We start from the raw sequence: 21937 nt of genomic DNA, 5'->3' as shown, positions 1-21937 counted from the left end.
CTCGCCTTTTGAGGGTGAGAAAACGCAGAGAGCATATCAATCCTGCTCTGGCCTCTTCACACTGGCTCCCTGTCTTTTTTTAGGATTCATTTTAAGATCGTGTGACTTGCTTTTTAAATGTCTCATCGGTCCTGGCACCAGCACCACCGAGATCTCAGCTAAAAAAAAAACAAAACAACTTTATTCTTGACTGTATTCAAATCCACATAAACACTTTTTTTGTTGCTCTGTAGGTGTTTGGAACACTCTTCACATCCTTAAACGAGCAGATCGGGCCTATTTTCAGATCAGTATCCTTGACCACACATTTCTGTCTCTGCCAAAGAGACTCATTCAGAAGGATTCAGACTCACTCAGTGCTGACTCGCTTCTTCTCTGACGGAGAACGGAGAAACTCAACCATCTCATTGTTGATTCATTCTGCATTCAAGCCTCTCAGTGAACTCATCTCTCTGCTCCCGTGTTCAAAACTTTGAGTCTAGTTGCACTTTTCCAATATGGACAGTACATGGCTGTAATAAACCAGGGAGTTGGCGCTTATTGTAAGTTTTAAAGTGCTCTCCATTTTTGCCAGCCCACTATAGCATAATTGTACTGAGCGAGCACTTACGGGGAAATTTGTTTGGTACCACCCAGATTACAAGACAATAGATAAATTCTACATCAATAAAGAAGAAATTTATAATCCATGGCAAAATCTGAAATTCACTTAAAGGTGAAGTAAGTAGTTTATAGTGCCATCTAGAGGAGAGGCTGAAATTTACAACAAAGAACTGCTCCTCTGCTCACCCCCTCCCTTCCCTGAGCGCTACGGTGTCCTCAGCAGGTCAAATGTCGTCCTCGTCGTCTTTCTCCGTGTCAGCAGATGAGGTTCGTGAGGCGAGGGAGAGGGCGGAGCTACCGCGGCCGTAGCAGACGAAGCGGAGAGAGAGGAGGCGGGACTTCAGCTACAAGTAAAGAGACGCTTGATTTGTTCTCTCGCGTTTGTCCTTACAGGCTCCCGTAGAAACATGGCGTCTCGCTGCTAACAGTGGCTATGCAACCGCGGCCCGCGACCATGTTATTTTACATGACTTTTTGAAACACTACGAAAATGAAACAAAAACTATTATACAGCGACTAGACAATGCAGGAGCACATAATATGTATAAAAAAGTGGATTTTGGGTTATATAAACCCATAAATACTACACAGTGTCCTTTTAAAGGCACAATATGTAATTTCTCAATCAAAAGGTGACAGTAATGAAACGGTTTGTTGCCTGAGTGCTGGAACACTACTAACCAAAATATAGAACATTAGTCTTGATCCTTTGAGACATTTTAGATATTTTAATGCTACATTGTTATTAAAGGTAACAATAAAATTGTATCTTTACCCTTTAACACCGAGCGTATCGCATTTGACCGTAATTACGTAGGAATCTGTCGGAAAAAAGTCCAACAGTTTTTAAAAGCTGAGAAGCTACAATGTGGTTATTAAGGTCATTTGACTCGCGCTGTTGCAGGAAGCCGGCGAATCAGGGTCTTTGTCACCAGACGGGAGAGAGTTAGAAATATACGCCTGTACTTTTTTGGCCTGTTTTTGGACAATGAGACAAAGACCCAAACAAACGTAATTTTAAACGTGTTATAATGTTCAAATTTCAAATTTAACACACAAAATCTGGTGTTCATGTACGACTACAGTGTTTTTTCTCACTTGATTCTCACTTTCTAACTGCCAGATATTGAAAGTTATTCTGGAAAAATGGTGCAAAAGCACTGACTCAGGACATTGTCTGGCCATTTTATGGTTAAAATTAGCCAAAAAAAAAGTCCAGACGGACACGAGGCTTAGGTGTTAAAGGGTTGATAACAAGACGCCGTCCTAAAACACTAAATTACACTTTCAGCGTGTGATTTATCAGCTCAGACAGTACTTTCTCACCCACCCTTGCTTTCAGCCAGCAGCTCTTCTGACATGAGCCCGTCCTGTCTGTTCCCCAGGACGAAGGCCAGGAAAGAGAGGATGAGCGCGTCGAGGATGCCCATAATAGCCAAGATGTAGGCCCAGCGCACTGAGCAGGCTCCCAGACTGTATTTGTCTGTCTTATCGCCGCACATCCGCCGCACCTCCTCACTGTCCCAGCCATCGGGGTAGATCATACAGCCCAGCACCAGAGAGGCACCTGGTGGGAGGGAGAGAAGGGAAAGAATGAGTCAAAGCAAGAGTGGCTAAATTAGTGAGGAGAGTGGATGAGATAGAGAGATGAGCAGATTAAGGAGGATGAAAGGGTTTAGGCACAACAAGAATGAGCACCGTAGGAAAAGATCACAATAATAAATGAGGTCATGGATAACGAGGCTTTGCGGGGATACGAAGGACAAGGATAATGTCCTTTGAAAAGCTTCAGCCTTACTTTCTCATCTCTGTCTATTTGACTGTTCGTTCGTCACATTCTTTTTCATTTTTTGGTGAGGAACAAATGTCCAGACACCGTGAATAATGTGTCCAGCAGACAGTCACAGCCAGACAAGTGGGCAAAAACATGAAGAATGAAGATACAGCTGGTCATGTGAAATGCCAGGATTTACTTCTTATTTTTTCTCTGCCTCCCCCTCATTCATCCTTGCATTTTAACTTGCACATTCATTCTTATTCTCACATTTTGCCCAAAGTGGCAAATCTCTTTCATCGTCAGTTTAGACTGCTCTCATCCTCACACTGAGAGAGATTCTTCTCTGAGGTGATGCTGGAGCAGAATTTAATTAAGGAAAACCAGAGACTTTCGAGGCCCAATGGGCAAAATGCCTCATCTTCAGCGTGGATGAGGTTCTCCTCAGAGATAATGCTGCAGCAGAACGCTGGAAGACCTGGAAAAAGAAAGCTGACTGCACACATTTCTGGAGCGCATTGCACATTAATAATAAAACACGGTAATAAAAAAACCCACCCAGGTCTCTATCCCTTAAGCAATCGCTTGTAATGTTTCTACCCTGAAATCTGTTTGCGTGTGTTTTTGTTGGGATACAGGATTTTGAAGATTATATGAGTTTTTAGTTTTTCTAGAACTGACACGAGTATAAAAACAGACACAAGTTAAACACCTTATGAAACGAGACAGTGTCACAGACTACAGTGTACATGAAAATGATACAAATGATTTCAAAATTTCACTTTCACAGTCACCACATCTAAACCCAAACAGCATGTTTTGGATCATGTGCACACAGCACTCTCCAAAGTCAATATCAAAACAATAAACAGCAAAACATTGGATAATGATTTTTCCTCAGCACCCAAAAATGGTAACAACACATTTGTTTTTATATCTCAGTGAGGACACATCATAAACATAATGCATTCCCTAGCCCCCTTACCTTAACCTTAAATCCCTTTAACATTGAGCACATCGCAGACGACACGTTTGCACAAGCACATTTTGCGTTACCGCAATTGCGCTACGGTTTGTGCTATCGTTAAAATTCCAACAGTTTCTGAAGGCTGAGAAGTTGCAAGTCTAAGCCAACATGTGGTTATTACGGTAATTTCACTCACGCTGCTGCAGGAAGCCGGCAGATCAGCGTCTTTGTCACCAGAGAGGAGAGAGTTAGAAATACACCTGGTAACACTTTATATTAATGAGCACATAATTCACAATTAACTAGGTGCTTACTAACATATATAAGTAGCATACTAACCCTTTATTAGTAATCATTAAGCACGTATTAACACCTTATTCTACCTCTATTAAGACATGCATTAAGATATCTCATAAATAAGGTGTTAATACGTGCTTAATATTCACTAATAAAGGGCTAGTATGCTACTTATATGCATGTTAGTAAGCACCTAGTTAATGGTGTGTTCCTTAATATAAAGTGTTACCATACACCTGTACATAGATAAATATGTTTTACACTGTTCAAATTTATTTTTAGTGCTTTTTCTAAATGATCTCTTTTTGTGTTTCTTTATTTTAAATTGTTAATACATTATTTTTAACATGCAGTACATTGTAAATAACTGGGTTATGGTTAGCAATGGGGTGGAGTAGCTCAGTGGTTAAGACCGTTACTCCCATGTGCAAAGACATCATGGTCACATGTTCAACTCCACCCCTGGCTGGTTGAACTCGTCACCTTGGATAAAAGCGTCTGCTAAATGACATGTAATGTAATGTAACTGCCAGATATTGAACATTATTCTGTAAAAATTGGTAAAAGCACTTGCTTACAGGACATTTTCTGGCCCTTTTATGGTTAAAATAAGGAAAAAGACAGACATTTTGGGGCTTAGGTGTTTAAGGGTTAACCATCGCAACTAATTATCTAACCTTAACACTTACCCTAACCCTAACTTAAACCCAATTTTAACCTTTACCTGAAAACCAGGTCTTGACCTTGAAAACCCACAGTACACACATACATACACTGCAGTCTGTTACGGTACAGCTGCAGTGTTTAATAGTCCTGACAGAGACATATACAGAGATATACAGAAATTACAGTGCAATAGCTGCAGCAGACAGACTGCATACCAAACAGAGCAGAACATCCCCAGGACTGCTCTTCTACCTTCACCCAGCTGTCATGATAAATTCATGATGCTCACAGTATTTCAGAAAGCAATATCTCAGGTGCTCGATCAGACTCAGGCCAACAGATGAGAGAGAATAATCCATGAGCTGGACCAAAGAAAACTCTAATCTATACCGAGTGATCCAACGCCATGTAATTACATTAATGTTGTTATAGTTATAAAGCCCAAAAAGCAACATATCATTATGTCAATCACCAATATGTATTTTTATATTAGAGTATAAGTGCTGTATATAAAGATTATTGAGGTTTAACTTTCTATTAACATGCTAGAATCAATAAACATGTGAAATTTTGTGTTTATTTTTCCCCTCCAAGATCCTTCATGGTGCTTTCTTTGCCTTTGGCTCACTTCTACACCATCATGAATATTACATGGAGACCCAGGAGGAGGAGGAGGAGGAGGAGGAGGAGGAGGAGGAGGAGGAGGAGGAGGAGGAGGAGGAGGAGAGGCTCACAGAGTCGACGATGGAGAAAAGGGGGGTGAGAGTGCGGGTGGAGGAAAAAAAAAAGATGACTAGAAGAGGAATTCACTAAAAATCGTTGATAGCATCAGGGCAGAGAGACCAAAGAGAAACGAGCGATAGAAGAACTAAAGCATCTGTCGCAGTCACCGCTGAACATTATCCACAGCAAAGGCCGTCTCTCTGCAGGAGAACGTCCCGGTCGTCTGGAGTCTCCTTTAATACAACGCAGGTCAGGACATTTGTTTCAGCACAATGCATCATCATCCACTTTAGACGAGGAGAAGCCTCAAGAAACTCACAGAGGGAAATAAAACAACTACATTTGCATACTCAGCAGGAGGAAACAGCATTCATGTGAACATTTTACACACATTATCCACAAGTAATAAAGTAATAAATACATTTTATATTTTGCCAAATATACCATTATACAAAAAGGGGGGAATCTGAGGGAACAATACAAAAAACACTGAGTGAAATGCTACAACTACAGTAGTGTTAATATATTAGTTTTTATATTACTGACAAGAAAACTACTTAAAATGTCTCAAAACCATTACTCTAGGCATCACAACCTGGTGATAATCATCAATAACAGAAATCAGAACTGAAATCAAAATGCATGAGACAAGTTAAAGACTAAAAATGGTGCAAAACATGTTAGTTTAAAGGTCCAATGTGTGAAATTTGGGTGAAACTATTTTGATTTGGCAGAAATTGAAGATAAAATAATTATACTTGTTTTTTTCTTTTTGAATGAATTGCTGCTTTTCATTGACCCAGAATGAGTATTTTACATTTAAATGTGAAAAACTATGTTTTTACAACAGCTCAGTGGACAGACTACACATTGAGTTTTGATTTTTGATGATACATACAGTACAGTAAGTTCTCTAACACAGTTGAGTTGAGCGATATTCAGCTGCAACACGACACAACTTCACCACTTCAATAAACCTTTAAAGAAAGAAAACCACAACAGCAGTTATGATAACGATAAATAAAATAGTCTACAAAGTCTGTAACCAACTTATTACCATGTCATGCACAACAATAAAGTAGCTGTTAAATACTAAACATTAATAAGCACTTTAAATAAACTCACGTAGCTCATTTATGCTGGAGTGTGTTATAAATATGAGTGAATGCCTATCAACAATACATATATGGGAGTTCATGTGTTCACTGAAAAATATCCTCTCATTATCCGCTAATATTTGCTGACGTGGAGCATTTGCACTGGGGCAGAACTCCTCTCCGCAGTCATAAACGCTGAGCTCCAAACCATCAGCACAGAAATAGCAGCGCACCTGACAGAGCGCAGCTGTCAGTCGGAGCCGAGACTAGATATTAAGTGATGGCCTTAGCCTTCCCATCGCCTCTGGAGAGGCAGGAGGTGGTGAGCAGCAGACAGGTGCAGAGAGAGGACAGACAGATCATGAGAGGGAATGGAGATGTGGTGAGAGACAGGCCTGTGGAGGGTGAGTGTGTGTGTGTGTACCAAGCCCGTCATGAGCCATGGCTGCCACATGCCATATGCCCTCGGCGAAGCTATTCTCAGCATTTACTCCGTTCTGCCGTCTCTATATTATACACCTCTTTGTTCGTGTCTGTCTTCCTGGGGAAGCGCGATCAGCATGTGAGTGGAAAAACTGGACTGAGAGTTTGCCTTTTGCCTAAGAGGCGCTTATGTAAGAGGCTGTAGGTAGAACAGAATCGGTGCAAACGCCGCTATAGGGATGTGTGAGGGCAGCACGGCAGACTGTATGATGACTGTGTGAGGATTTGTCGGCGACTCGATTTACCAAAGAAACAACTACATCAGGGGAGGTCAGCCGTACGGACTGTGGGCCAGAGAGCGCCAACCAGAAGGTCCATATATATATATATAAGTAGCATACTAGCCCTTTATGAGTAATCATTAAGCACGTATTTACACCTTATTATACATAACCTTATTCTACCTCTATTACGACGTGAATTAAGATATCTTCTAAATAAGGTGTTAATATGTGCTTAATATTTACTAATAAAGGGCTAGTATGCTACTTATATGCATGTTAGTAAGTACCTAGTTAATGGTGTGTTCCTTAATATAAAGTGTTACCATACACCTGTACATAGATAAATATGTTTTACACTGTTCAAATTTATTTTTAGTGCCTTTTTTTTTAAATGATCTCTTTTTGTGTTTCTTTATTTTAAATTGTTAAAACATTATTTTAACATGCAGTACATTGTAAATAACTGGGTTAGGGTTAGCAATGGGGTGGAGTAGCTCAGTGGTTAAGACCGTTACTCCCATGTGCAAAGACATCACGGTCACATGTTCAACTCCACCCCTGGCTGGTTGCCTGGCTGGCAGCCCAGACTAACCAAGAACCTTTGAAAAACCCTTTCTTCAGAAAAGGCTTTTTCAGAAGCAAATGGTTCCAGGTAGAACCTCAGCCCTTGTTGAAGGACACTTCTGGAACCCTTATTTCTAAGATTGTACATCTATATTAATTCCTAACACAAACACATTAAATACTGTGGCATTTAAAGGGGAAATAAGTAGTTTATAGTGCCATCTAGAGGAGAGGCTGAAATTTACAACAAAGAACTGCTCCTCTGCTCACCCCCTCCCTTCCCTGAGCGCTACGGTGTCCTCAGCTGGTCAAATGTCGTCCTCGTCGTCTTTCTCCGTGTCAGCAGATGAGGTTCGTGAGGCGAGGGAGAGGGCGGAGCTACCGCGGCCGTAGCAGACGAAGCGGAGAGAGAGGAGGCGGGACTTCAGCTACAAGTAAAGAGACGCTTGATTTGTTCTCTCGCGTTTGTCCTTACAGGCTCCGGTAGAAACATGGCGTCTCTCTGCTAACAGTGGCTATGCAACCGCGGCCCGCGACCATGTTATTTTACATGACTTTTTGAAACACTACGAAAATGAAACAAAAACTATTATACAGCGACTAGACAATGCAGGAGCACATAATATGTATAAAAAAGTGGATTTTTGGTTATATAAACCCATAAATACTACATATTGTACCTTTAATGTAAAAACTACAAGTCAGCACAGACGTTCCAGAAACAGCTTGAAGTGTTTATCTCAGTAAAATTTCCCATGAATATGCAAAGGCTGCTTTGCTTCAGTGTGATAACTGATGCTACAACTCCCATTCCTTGCACAGCTTTGTATGATCCAATACTAAATAAATAAGGCCACTGATGGGAGTTCCTGAAAACATGAGAAAGAGGAACATTATTACTCACATCCAAACGGAAACAAAATGACATTTGGATTGTTCTTCATGGGCTAATTACGTGATATGGTTCATCCCTGATGCTCGTCGTCTACGTTGCTGTTCTCAGTATGAAGCTCGAGGCAGAGAGATGGCACTGGGGCTGGGGCTGGGGCACAGCGTGATGATGTGGCTGGGTGTTTTTGATGAGTCACATCGAGTTTCAAGGACCAAAATCAAAACATGACTCACATGATTCAAACTCTTCTTCGCACTGTCCAGCTCCATGAGTGAATGACCAGTGATACGCCATAACTGCACAGGGACTAAATAAACGGTGGAAATGTGTCACGGCTGAACAATTTCCCGTTATAGAAAACAGCAGATAGTGTTAAAATGTCTGTCACTGTGGAAGACGATGAGAAAAGAGGACGCACTCTGTGCCATGAAATTACAACGTCTCGCATCTTTGGTCTTAAAGCAGAGTTGGCACTGCAGAGGAAGAGGAAGGGGAGTGCAGGGCAAACCACTGTGAGCAGAGCAAGGGGGGGAATCAGAGGCTCGGGTGGAGAGCTTATGTAACAGATCCAGATGCAACCAGTACCTCAACAGAGGATAAAGACTGACACGGGCAGCAGGGATCAAAGGAGACCTTTAAATTCTCAGTGAAAATACACAGGAGCCCAATGATGATGCAGTAAATGATGGTCTTACATAATAATGCTACAGGGCTCAACATGAACCCCTATAGTTAACCTAAATTATGATATATGCAGTGGTGAGGAAAAAATAGGAATCACTGAAGTACAACAGCAACAAAATAAGTGAAATTATACCAATTGCTACAAGGTGTCATAATGGATCATAAGTAGGGCTGAATGAATTTAGTGATTTTTTTGTGTTGCAGAGACCACGATGGAGTATTTCTACATGAGATACGCTCAGAATATTACTGTAAACATACATACGACCTTTATTTGTACTCGACAAAAGAGGACGAACAACAATAGACGGCACAAACATAGGTATTAAAAGGAATTACTTATGAAAAACCTTCTCATTACGACACTTTTGCAGATCTGTGAAAAAAATGACATTTAAACCTAAAAATAAAAAAAAGAATACAGTCATATAAAACTGTTAAAATCATCTTGTATTATGGCACAGTAGTGGTTAGCACTATTTGCCACACAGCAGGAAGGGGTCGGGTTTGATTCACTATCACAAAAACTACATGCTTGTGTCATGGGCTCAGCTCCTGTCCTTTATTTAGTCAAAGTTCTTGGTTTCCTGTGTTCCTGTGTAGCATTTTCTGCTTTTTTGTTTCAGAAGGCTGGCTGGATTCTGAGGGGCGGAGCTTCTGAGCCACTCACATGCAACTCATCTCCTCGTTTACTTCTGCTATTTAGACTCTGGACGTCTTCTCCGTGTGCTAACAACTGTATTTCCTTGATTCACAGAGAGTCTTGTGTCTTGTATTTTTCTTCCTTTGACGCTTTTCTAATTGCCTCTGCCTCTAATTGCCTGTGCCCCCTTAGTTCATTTGGCTTGGTTTTGTTTATTTTTGTAAATAAATTCAGACCTCATTTTTGGCTTCAGTCAGTTTATCCTTTATAAATCATCACAGCTTGTGTCGCAAAGGCCACATTATACTTCTCCGACTGCGTATGCGTTATCCGTCTGCGTCACCACGGAGACGCCTCAAGCCTTTATACTTCTGCGTCGTGGTGACGGACACGGGCTGCAATTTCCCGCCCGATCAGTAGGGGTCGCTGCGCAAGGTTGTTGTGCTTCTGGCTACAGTGAGCAATGGCGTCCGAGAAAGAAAGAGAGCGAAAGACTGTTGTTGTTGAAACAGTGGCCGTTTCTCACTTTTCTGTGTGACGGAACGCAGTTTTAAGATAATTTGAGGCGAGAAATTGTCCATTTAGAGTCTAAACATGTGCTGTGTGTGTATAGATATGACGTATTTATAGTTTGGCAGCGGCGTTATCGGCGGGGATGAGCTCCGCCTCTGTGGACGCTCGGTGCTCACTGTGAGCCGGCACAGAGCAGCTTAGCTCGGCCTGTCCTGAGGACCAATCGCAGCTCTTGCCGTCTCCGTTGTCCCTTGACGGAGTGACGGACACTTAAAAAATATTTCGTGCAGTCGGAGACGACGTAGAGGCTCTACGACAGGTTCTGCGTCGACGCAGAGTCTCTGCGTAACCTACGCAGAGCACTTTACGCAGAAGTATAAATTGGGCTTAAGACTTGCACATCACCTTAGGTGAGTCTGCAGACTTTTTTTAAAGGACGACTCGTTTGCTACCGTCTCGCTTCCACCCTTTCCTCCATCATTCTCCATGTTACCACACAAAACACAGCTAAAGTGGAAAACACAGTGAGAGTCAGCCTTAACAGAGTGGCCCTAAATAGAAACAGTCAAATATAGTACAAAAAGGTAAATGTTTATAGTTGGCAGTACTTAAATTACATACATTTTCAAGATGGCTCATCTGTGCCCATGTCTAGTGACACGACTGCAGGAAAAAGGTCGGGTAAGGGACACAGTGTCACTTCTGTCCGTCCATCTGTGGCCACGACTGAGATCACATAGATTAACTCCAGCTAATCTATAGTTCACACCCTGCAGGGCGACACCAAACACACAAAAGAGTCATGACGAAGACTTGGCTTGAATTGTGTCTTTGTATTCCACGGCGTTTCACCAAAACTCAATGTGTGGGCTAATTACTCTCCATCGATCTGTTTGATGTGGTGTTTGAAAACACGATGATCTCAGGAGTCTAAAATTATACCAACTTTTTTTGTTGTTTGCATTTGCATTTGCAGCTAAGCCTCGTATCGACAAACGCACATTATAAAACAGCACACGGCCAGACACGTGAAGATTATGCTGCGCTGGAACAACCTGCCCACGGTGTGTAATTAAAAACACGTTCAGTGCACGCATGTAGATCCATCCGTCCTCAGCAGGGAGCGCTGCATGCATGATGGTTCCCCTGTGCCTCCCACTAACTATAATTACATGGTTCAACAAGCTTTACGCATTTCTTAAAATGCAAATACAAAGGAGTCTAGGTGTGTTAATGTAGGGAGTGATTTGAAAACCCAGGAAGAGACGAGGTGAGTGATTGTCCCTCGCTGTGTGATGTGAAAACAGTGACGGTGGGAGAGACAGGGTTCAAAGACAAAGACGAGACAAATGTTGTCGATGTGATTGTTGAGGTTTTTACACAAGGCTGTGTGTGTGCCTGTGTTTTTAATGTGACTTTGAAGCAAAATCCAAATAAACTTGCTTATTTCTTCTTTGTCGTTTGAATTTTTGGCAGTGATTTACTTTACTGCGCCATTTCTGGCACAATGCTGTTTAACCTGTGTTCATCCTTCAGTTGTTGGCAGACCAAGCACTGGCAATGCTAATGTTGTTTCTCGCCTTTCTTTAGAAGGTTCAAACATTCTTGGTATACCCTTGAATTTTAAATTGAAAGAGGCTTTAGAAAAATTAGTTTTGTAATTAAATTGCACCTTTTATGGATGTACTTTGTTTGTTCTGTCAGTGAGCTCAATGTGAGACCAGATTTTTAATCTATATCCACACAGGTGTTCCCCATACGTTTGATGTGCAGCTGTCACTAAGGCTATACAGTAAAAAGCCTGACTAATATCACAAACTAATAGAAGTCAACTTTGGGTGTAACAGACATTGCTTTATCATCGTTGGAAGAGCATAGCTGATGCTAATAAAATTAGCAATGGAGGCGTAAACCATGACAGTTTGTGAGTGGAGCAGCGTGTACAACACCAGGAGTTTGCATGCTCTCCCCGTCTGTATGTGTGGGTTTTTCTGAGGGTTTTTTTGGTTTCTTCCCACAGTCTAAAACATGCAGATTTGGAGATTAGGTAAATTGGACGCTCTAAATTGACTGCAGGTGTGAGTGTGAGAGCGGATGGTTGTTTGTTTCCCTGTGATGGCCTGGTGATCTATCCAGGGTGTGCCTCACCTTTCATCCTACGTCAGCTGGGATTGACACCAGCTGTGACTCATGTGAAGGATAAAGTGGTGGAATGGATGATTACGTCTGTCCTTTTGTCCAACATATGATTGTACAAAATCAAGCAGAACGTTGGCATACACGTATGTGCTAATGCAAAGCAAACATATAGCACAGATGCATGGACAATCTGACAAGATTGGCCTGTATTATTTGGCTAAGTATCAAAGACATCAAATAAGAGGCAGACATTATTTCTAAAAGCCACTTTCTCAATTTGCTCACCTCTTCATTTCAGCAAGCACTTTATTTCTCTATAATATAGGTATAGGATCTCACTTGACAAGAACAGACCGATAAATAAAATAAACAAGTAAGGTTTAGAAAACAATTCTGACCCCAAAGTAAATCCAGTCCTTTTTTAAACAGGCTACATCTTTCCAAACAGGCCAACCACAGTCTGCTTTATGCTTTTACATCCAGCTTATCTAAGTACAGTATGACTCACACCTTGAGAAGAGACAACCTACCATAGAGAAGCACTGGAAGTCTACATAAACAGAGTGTAGACCACTGTGTACGACTGTGAAGTAATTATCTGACCTCACAGCCTTCCTCGTTAATTGGTGTACGAACCCCGTCTGAACAGCACTGACAGAAGAGAGAAATGGACGGAACGTGATGTGCAGGACTCACTGACACAAAGCTGTGAAAAGTGGAAGGAAGATAAATAAAGAGAAGTGGGAGATGAGGTGATAGTCGCGATGCACAGGGGGGTAAATTAGCGTGAAGGTAACTCAGCGAGATAATGTAAATCGCTTGCTTCCTTGCAACATGCTTCCTTGCAACATGCACCTCGCTGTGCTCAGCTCAGCGGAAATAAACACACACTTACATCTGCATGCATGCCATGGACTTGAGCAGATGCACAGACAAAAATAGCATCGGTGAGAAGAATACACGTTCATCTAGGCCACTACCATGCTCAACTTTGTTTGGCCATAGTCGACAGTAAGACTTGTAATGCGTCCTGGTTGTTTGCCTTCTCATCAAACATTCAACATTTTTTACCTGAGCCTCAGAAAACTCACTTCCTAGAAAATGTTGTGCGATGTGCACATGCTCTCACTAACAATTCACTAGATAGGAGCTGTGTGCAATGGCCTGAATTTAATACATGCTACTACATGTTTATCCACAGCCTCCCGACCTCAGCCTGAGGGGATTTGTGAAAGCTGCTGGAAAATATGCAGTTTTTGTGTCATATAAAATAAACTCTTTCACTCACTGTTTGACATGTTTTTCACCTGTCATACCACCAACCCGAAATCAGCACCACGGACAAATGAAGTCATGAAGCATAGACTTAAGATTGCGGAAGCACAGAGAGAGACTGCGACCACAGAGTAAACAACAGTGCTCTGAATACTGACCGTGTCATTCATGTCCTTGGACCAGGGGACGGCAAGCTATGGCTGACCCACTGTGTGAATTCTAATGTGAGTTTGATTTATTGATATGAGATGTGACGCACCAAATGACAACGACCTAAAAGGTAAAAAAATGAATAAAGAAAAAAGAGCTCTGCAGGGATGTGTGATATTAGGAAAATGTGATAATACCGAAATGTCTATATGACTCGCAATATGAACAAAACCCAAAATATAGGGTCTTCATGTCTCCTTCATGATTGAAGAAGTGTAAATTATACAAGGCTCACATATGGGGAATACATTATAATAAAAACTAAAATGATCTTCCCATATTGTAACTTCTTGGCCAAACAAAACTAACATGAGCAACAATCTAAATTGATCCCAATTTAAACAGTTTTTTTTTATATGTGGTATGAATACATATATCACACGTGTCGCCATGACGATGCATCTTATTGTTCACACAAATACACATTTGCACATTCATAGTGAGGACCCTCATAGATATAATGTTTACCCTAACCCTTAACCATTACAACTAAATGCCGAACCTTAACCCTAAAGTCTTAAGCTCCAAAAAGCCCTCAACTCTTTACCAGAAAAAGAACTATATTTTTTCCGCAGACATCCGAAACCTAGTTACTGTGCATTATCGCAAGACCACAAGAAATTTGACCAATCAGTGGAGACCTGCAAACACTCAGGGGGGCAAACAATGATTATTCAGCTCAGTCTTTTCCTCCCCTAATAATGGAAACATCCTCAAAAGATGTGTTGGATCAGGGAAACATCTACAAACATGCAGGACAGGGGTTCCCAAAGACCAGGATTGGGAAACACTGTTTAAAATGTTCAAAATGTTTGGTCTTTTTGGATTTCTTTTTACCACAGTAAAACCTGTCTTCTAGACCTTGATTTTCTGCATGAAAAATGTAACAAAAGGAAAAAGGTCTTGTTATAGTCTCCAATAACATGCTAGGGTTGAAATAGCCAAGTATTTCCAATGTTCTGCCCTGTAACTTTAAGTGAGGACCAGTCAAAATGTCCTCACTCCGTATGGTTTAAAAAGCCACAAATACAAGAACACACACACACACGCTGGTTTTACATTCTTTGTGTGGATGCTTATATACATAATGCATTCCCTAGACCCTTACCCTAATCTTAACCACCATGTATAGAAAAGCGCTCTAGAAATGTAATGAATAATAATAATAATGGGGGCCACGGTTGGTGTAGTGGTTAGCACTCTTGCCTTTGCAGCAAGAAGACCCGGGTTGACATGGTCCAAAAAGTCCAAAAACATGCGATATGGGGATTAGGTGAATTGGTCACTCTAAATTGACCGTAGGTGTGAGTGTGTGAGTGATTGGTTTGTTTGTCTCTATGTGGCCCTGTGATGGACTGGCGAACTGTCCAGGGTGTACCCCGCCTATCGCCCAATGTCTGCTGAGATCGGCACAGCACCCCCCGTGACCCTCTGGTGGAGGATAAAGCGGTAGATAATGGATGGATGGATGGATAACTAAATGTCTAACCTAAACCAAATTCTAATCCTAACCCTAAAACAAGGTCTTAATCCTCAAAAAGCCTGTTAAAGTTGTGTGGACCAGCCAAAAATGTCCTCACAAACATAGGTTTGACTAAAGATGTGTACCCACACACACATTTTGCAATTCATCGCCATCATATTGATGATTTGTATCTCCTCATCAAAACACCAGTGGACAGTAAGAGGTCCATTAGTGATTCCAGTGGGCCACCTGTGCTCCTCAGGGCCAGTGAGAGAAGGCAGTGTAGACTCTAACCTTCACCTAAGTGTAAGAGTGTTTGACAGTGCAAAGCAGGTTTGCCAGGTTTGCTCATTAGGGATCTCAGTGTCAGCCTGTCACAGTCAGGGTCTCACCTCTTGGCTCTCATCGCTCAGCTGAAGAAGCACAAAAGCCCAGCGGCCTCTTCATTAGACAGGCGTGGCACAATAATTCAACCCAACATCACACACTGAGCTGGAGCCGTTCCAAATGATACCCCTCGTCTGTGTTTGTTGTGAACAGGCAGCCAGGTGCTTTTTCGACCAGTGCCGCAGCTGAGCTGACCAATCTTTTGGCAGCGCTTCACCTCTTCTCAAATGATGGAGAACTCCTCTCACACTGGACGACATTAGCCCTCCGTTACAGCAACAAACTACTGCCAGCAGCTCGCCACTGACCTCTGTGACATTTACACCCACTACACTGTCAACACTAATAGGAGCAAACACAGACCTGTTGGATAAGGACAAGTTGCAGATGCGTAACAGTAAGAGGAAAACAAACCGTGCTGCTTTGTATTCAGTTCGACTGAAGATTGGAATGACACAGTAGACATCATCACAATACATTTATCATGGTGAAGTTCCACTTTAGAGATAATCACGAATGAAGAAAACTGTTGATATGCCACACAAATGAATGAATGAAAGGGGGAGCCGGAATCTATCTAGTCATTACATGTACTTATTTAAGAGTCTTTTTTATTTCACAACTTATGTAAGCTTACCAAATGACATTAGAAATAAAAAATTAAAAAATGTACAAATACTGCAATATTGTGTATAACTTTATATTTTGTCTAATGCCTGCATATGTGATAATAAATAAATGCTCTGATACCATTTTTTTTTCAAGGGAGACTGGCCAGGAGATTTCATCTCAAGGGACTTCTTTGGTATAATAAAGGTCAAATAAATGAATGTATTTAGAGGTCCAGTGTGTAAGAATTAGTGACATCTACTGGTGAAGCTGCAGAGTGCAACCAACGAGGAACTGCTCTCGCTTTTCCACCTATGGTTGGCTTTCTATAGCAGAAAGGATGTAAACACTTTCACAACTCCCCACTCTTCTCCTCCTTGTTTCTCTCTGCTGTTGCCTCAGTCTGTGTTGGTTTATGCATGAGGGCAGAGTGGCTGAGTGAGCTCCTACTTCACAACATGAAAATGCACGGTGACGCAAGATGGAGGCCTGTTCTGACGCTACGGAGCCTTCAATTTTCAAGCAGTTAGAGACATGCTAGGGTACATTTGATAATCATTATTATTGTTTTTTTGTTTGTTTTTTTTTACCAACAAACCTGTTAAGTGCATATTTTGGAAAATCAAGAAAATAAAGGTTTACAACCATTGACGAGCTGTAAAACCTGTGCTGAACACACTGTGCTGTCCATGGTGCTGAAAGGTTGACAGGAACAGTGCCCCCCCAACGCGTACCATGGTCTCAGCCAAACTTCAGCACCATGGACAGCGTAGTCCTTAACTCCAAATGATTGTTATCAAATCATGTGATCAGTCTAATTCACAGCCACATCTGTATCCCAGCGCAGTGTGAGATCAACGGAACTGCAGTGTACAGAACAAAATACTCCCCCACAAACAGTATGTCATATTAGCAATATAAATAATAACGTTAAGCACTGGGTATAAAAAAAAACAATATTTTTATAATGAAGTACCCTGTTAGCACGCAAAGACACTTGCCTGATGCTGCTTGCATCCAGCCACAGATCTTGTAGACGGTGGACGTGCTGAGCAGGAAGAAGAGGCTGAAGCAGGCGATGCAGGTGACGACGAGCATCATGGACATTCCGATGAAGAAGGAGGCGGCCTTGAAGGCAGTGGAGGGGATGGCGGCGAACTCGGTGAAGCTGCCCTGACAGGCCAGCTCTCTGGAGATTCCGTCTCCGACGCAATAGTGGAACAGACCGAAGTATCCGGCCTGCGGCGTGTCCACGCCATCCCCGATCCAGTAGGGCTGCGAGAAGATGGTCACGTTAACGATGCCGAACAGGATCGTGAAGATGGCCCATAAAAGTCCGATGACGCGGGAGTTGCGGACGTAATTGGTCTGGTACAGTTTCGCAGCTTCTGCAGACGGTAGCATTGATGCGGCAGATCCAGGTAGCATTTTATGCAACACCGAAGATTTAGATGAATGTTGCGACGTGTCCGAGCACAGCGCGAGGACTTATCATTTAGAACAGGGTTTTTTTTTTGTTTTTTTTTAAATAAAATTAAAAATAAAATGCACCGAATGAGCAGAACACAGCGAGAGGCGGCACAGGCGCAGAATCTATGCCCGTGCAACTGCAGCACAGCAACATCTGTCAGCAGCAGCAGGCGCCATCAACTCATGACGTCGTCGCATCCTAGAGCAGGTGAAGCAGCAGCAGCAGCAACAGCAGCAACAACAGTCAGGGAACTGGAAGCAAAGCTGGCGATTTTCACCGAGAATTAAGCTGTGAAAAGCGGGAACCTCGAGCACAAACCCGCTCCCTCACACTGGATGTGTCCTGCCGTCAGCTGTGCGCATCACTGCCGCACCGTGTCGCTCACTGATGATGCCCTTGGAAAAAAAAAAAAAAACGTCTGACCGACACAGAATCGTAGACCTGTTATTGTTCACAACGACCACAGCACGAGCTCAGCACACTAATAATATTATAATATATATTAACAACACAGTGGCTGCGTTAAAGCTGTCGTTTCTCCCGAGTCAAACCATCAAACACTGCATTTGGAGTGTTCCCACATCGTAGCGGATATGGTAAATGTCAACTGTTGTGCAGAATTAACAACATCCGTTTTTCAGAATAAAACGTTGTGGCAAACTTTTCATGTCAACGTTCTCCACACATTTGAATAGAATAGAATAGAATAGAATAGAATAGAATAGAATAGAATAGAATGCCTTTATTGTCATTATACAAGTTGTACAACGAGATTTACTTGACTTCACCTTGAAAGTGCATACAGCTAAAAACAAAGAACAACAACAACAACAACCAGAGTATGGGTCAAAAAGGACATAAAAAAAGTGACCCACTGTGAACAGTGGGTCACAGTAAATACACTGTGAACAGTCCAAATTCATAATGCAATAGTTTTAATTTGCAAACACATAACATCAAACATGGGAGAGGAAGGGGAATTAGTTTTGTCCACTTGAAGCTATAATTGTTTTGAGACTCCTAAATTAAAATAAGTAAAACTAAGGAGGACATGTGTCCCCAGTATTATAAATAATAATCATACATGATCCTGAGTCAATACTAATCAATCAGAATACAAATACTTCATTAAGCCCGAAAAAAATTGTGTGGTCACACGGTTGCTTCATGCCAGATTAAGTTACACACATACAAGAAAGAAAGTACCAAATATAACAAACATGGAAGTGATAAAACATAATAAAATATCCCCAATGAAACAGCAGAATATGTACCAGATACATACTTTAAAAACACATGTTCTATACATTTCTATGGGCAAATAACAATAATCACAATATAGCTTTGATCAAAGCAAACAACATCCAGAAAATCAACTATAGTCTGTATATTCAGCGGTTAACTGCTATGTGATTTCAAGTTATAAAAATGTGCTTTTGGTTCAATGGATCTTTTTATTGCACAGTCAAATGATCTCAATATGAAAGTACTTTCAACTTAATCTTCATGAAAATAATTGTAATTTAAAGTATGATGATCAGCTTTCTTATAAAACATTTAAAGATGGACTTTATTTCACACCAAATCAAGAATAAAAAAAGCCTCACTGACAACTGTGAAATTATATGATGATATGATGCACGACACCATGTACATCATATCACGAATGAGGCATCCCTACTGATACCACTCACAATATGGAGGCGACGTCAAGGTACAATGCTGCTGATCATGAAGCGTCGTCTGTGATTATGACGGCGTCAGTGACGCATGAAAGTCAAGGCTGTGGCAAAACTGAACAGCAAACGTTCTGTGTAGTAGCTGAGTCAACGTGCACTGAAATGACGACACACTGGAAGAAAACTTTATAATTGCTCTTCGTTATTTTTTCTTTCCTGGGCGATGCATGTTTATTCTGCCCATCTCTGTCACCAGCTGGCACTGCTCACCTTATCAAGCTCGCCTCCATGCTGTCACATTATGTAATACTTTATGAAACTACATACAGTGTCCTGAGAAAAACCAGATATACACCCTGCAGTAAATGCTTTACAGTCCTAAATGAAATGCCTCATCAAACACAATGATAGTGGGAAAACAAACAAGCGGAAGCTTAGTTTCCAACAAAGTCACGACACCCCTGCACCAGGAGGATCCATATCTGTCACCAGCAAATCTAATCTTTTTTTTCTTGCAGGTCATTATCCACAGAAAGTCTCATCCAAATCCATCCTTTACTTTTTGAGTTATGCTGCTCTCAAATAGACAAACAGAAAAAAAACATTGTCATCACGGATTAAAACAGCAAATGTTGCAGCGCTGAAGGAATATCTTATGTTCGTTTAAAGGTGAAGTTAGTAGTTTATAGTGCCATCTAGAGGAGAGGCTGACATTTACAACAAAGAACTGCTCCTCTGCTCACCCCCTCCCTTTCCTGAGCGCTACGGTATCCGCAGCCGGTCAAATGTCGTCCTCGTCGTCTTTCTCCGTGTCAGCAGATGAGGTTCGTGAGGCGAGGGAGAGGGCGGAGCTACCGCGGCCGTAGCAGACGAAGCGGAGAGAGAGGAGGCGGGACTTCAGCTACAAGTAAAGAGACGCTTGATTTGTTCTCTCGCGTTTGTCCTTACAGGCTCCGGTAGAAACATGGCGTCTCTCTGCTAACAGTGGCTATGCAACCGCGGCCCGCGACCGTGTTATTTTACATGACTTTTTGAAACACTACGAAAATGAAACAAAAACTATTATACAGCGACTAGACAATGCAGGAGCACATAATATGTATAAAAAAGTGGATTTTGGGTTATATAAACCCATAAATACTACACAGTGTCACTTTAAATGAAAAAAAATGAAAAAAAAATCTTTCACATCTGGAATCAAACAACATAATAATCCTGGTGTATATGATCAACTTTTGTGTATGTGAATGTCAAGCTGTGCCCCACAGGAATAAATAAAGTTGTATTTTATTGGTTTGCGCCTTCATACCTTCAGTTATGATTTTAGGCTAACTCTGATGAATTGATACCCACAGTGTCCCAGTATAGCTGTGTCTATAATGCTGCGCTCTATAGCACTTTATATCATTGGAGTCTTTTCTGTATCAGATGTGTTTTCCTGTTTCCAGTTTCTTTATGGCCACGGTGCATAATTCCAGTTGTCCGTGGATTAGTATTCAGAGGCTTTGCTGTAGCACTCAGCACTGATGGATTGGAGTCTATTCATCACAGGGAGTGGAGGCACTCGCCTGAAGATACCACGAGAGTCACGAACATGAAACAGATGCATGTTGAATGGATGTTTCGTAGTGAATAGTGAACACTTAACATGCATTTATGATACAATGCAAATATATGATTGAATAATGCAGACCTTTAAATGCCAGGGGTATTTAATGATAATCATTCATAATTGATTAAACGTTCAGTTCATCATATTTAAACAGTAAAAGCAAAAAGTGAATATCTTACGGTTGCTGTCTCAAAGAGTGTTTGACATTATCAGGTTAAAAACATTTTCATTTATTTTTGAGACGATGTGCAATTGATCCTCATGAGGTTTAGGTGTAAAACACGCAAATCAAAAACACAAACGCAAATCACAAAACACAAAACACAACACAAATCACAAAACACAACACAAATCACAAAACACAACACAAATCACAACACAAATCAAAAACACAAACGCAAATCACAAAACACAACACAAATAAAAAAACACAACACAAACCACAAAACACAACACAAAACACAACACAAATCAAAAACACAAACGCAAATCACAAAACACAACACAAATCACAAAACACAACACAAATCACAAAACACAACACAAATCACAAAACACAACACAAATCAAAAACACAAACGCAAATCACAAAACACAACACAAATCACAAAACACACAAATCACAAAACAACACAAATCACAAAACACACAAATCACAAAATAACACAAATCACAAAACACAACACAAATCAAAAACACAACACAAATCACAAAACACAACACAAATCACACAACACAAATCACAAAACACAACACAAATCACAAAACACAACACAAATCAAAAACACAAACGCAAATCACAAAACACAACACAAATCACAAAACACAACACAAATCACAAAACACAACACAAATCACAAATCACAACACAAATCAAAAACACAAACGCAAATCACAAAACACAACACAAATCACAAAACACAACACAAATCACAAATCACAACACAAATCACAAAACAC

At 41.2% G+C, this 21937-nt stretch overlaps 1 protein-coding gene across 1 annotated transcript; it reads right to left on the bottom strand.

Annotated features, from left to right (window-relative positions):
• Positions 1-1925: 1925 nt before the first annotated feature.
• LOC310930622 (LHFPL tetraspan subfamily member 3 protein-like) lies at positions 1926-17643 on the bottom strand (the record flags this gene model as incomplete). Its single annotated transcript, XM_083893657.1, has 2 exons — positions 1926-2170; positions 17217-17643. 2 exons carry the CDS (start codon positions 17641-17643, stop codon positions 1926-1928), a joined length of 672 nt encoding a protein of 223 aa, XP_083749783.1.
• Between the last annotated feature and the right edge of the window lie 4294 nt (positions 17644-21937).

Source organism: Microchirus variegatus (genome assembly GCF_963457635.1).
Source record: "Microchirus variegatus genome assembly, chromosome: 8".
Taxonomy (NCBI): domain Eukaryota; kingdom Metazoa; phylum Chordata; class Actinopteri; order Pleuronectiformes; family Soleidae; genus Microchirus; species Microchirus variegatus.
Note: the sequence above shows the minus strand (reverse complement) of the source record. Positions and strands in the feature narration are given on the sequence as shown.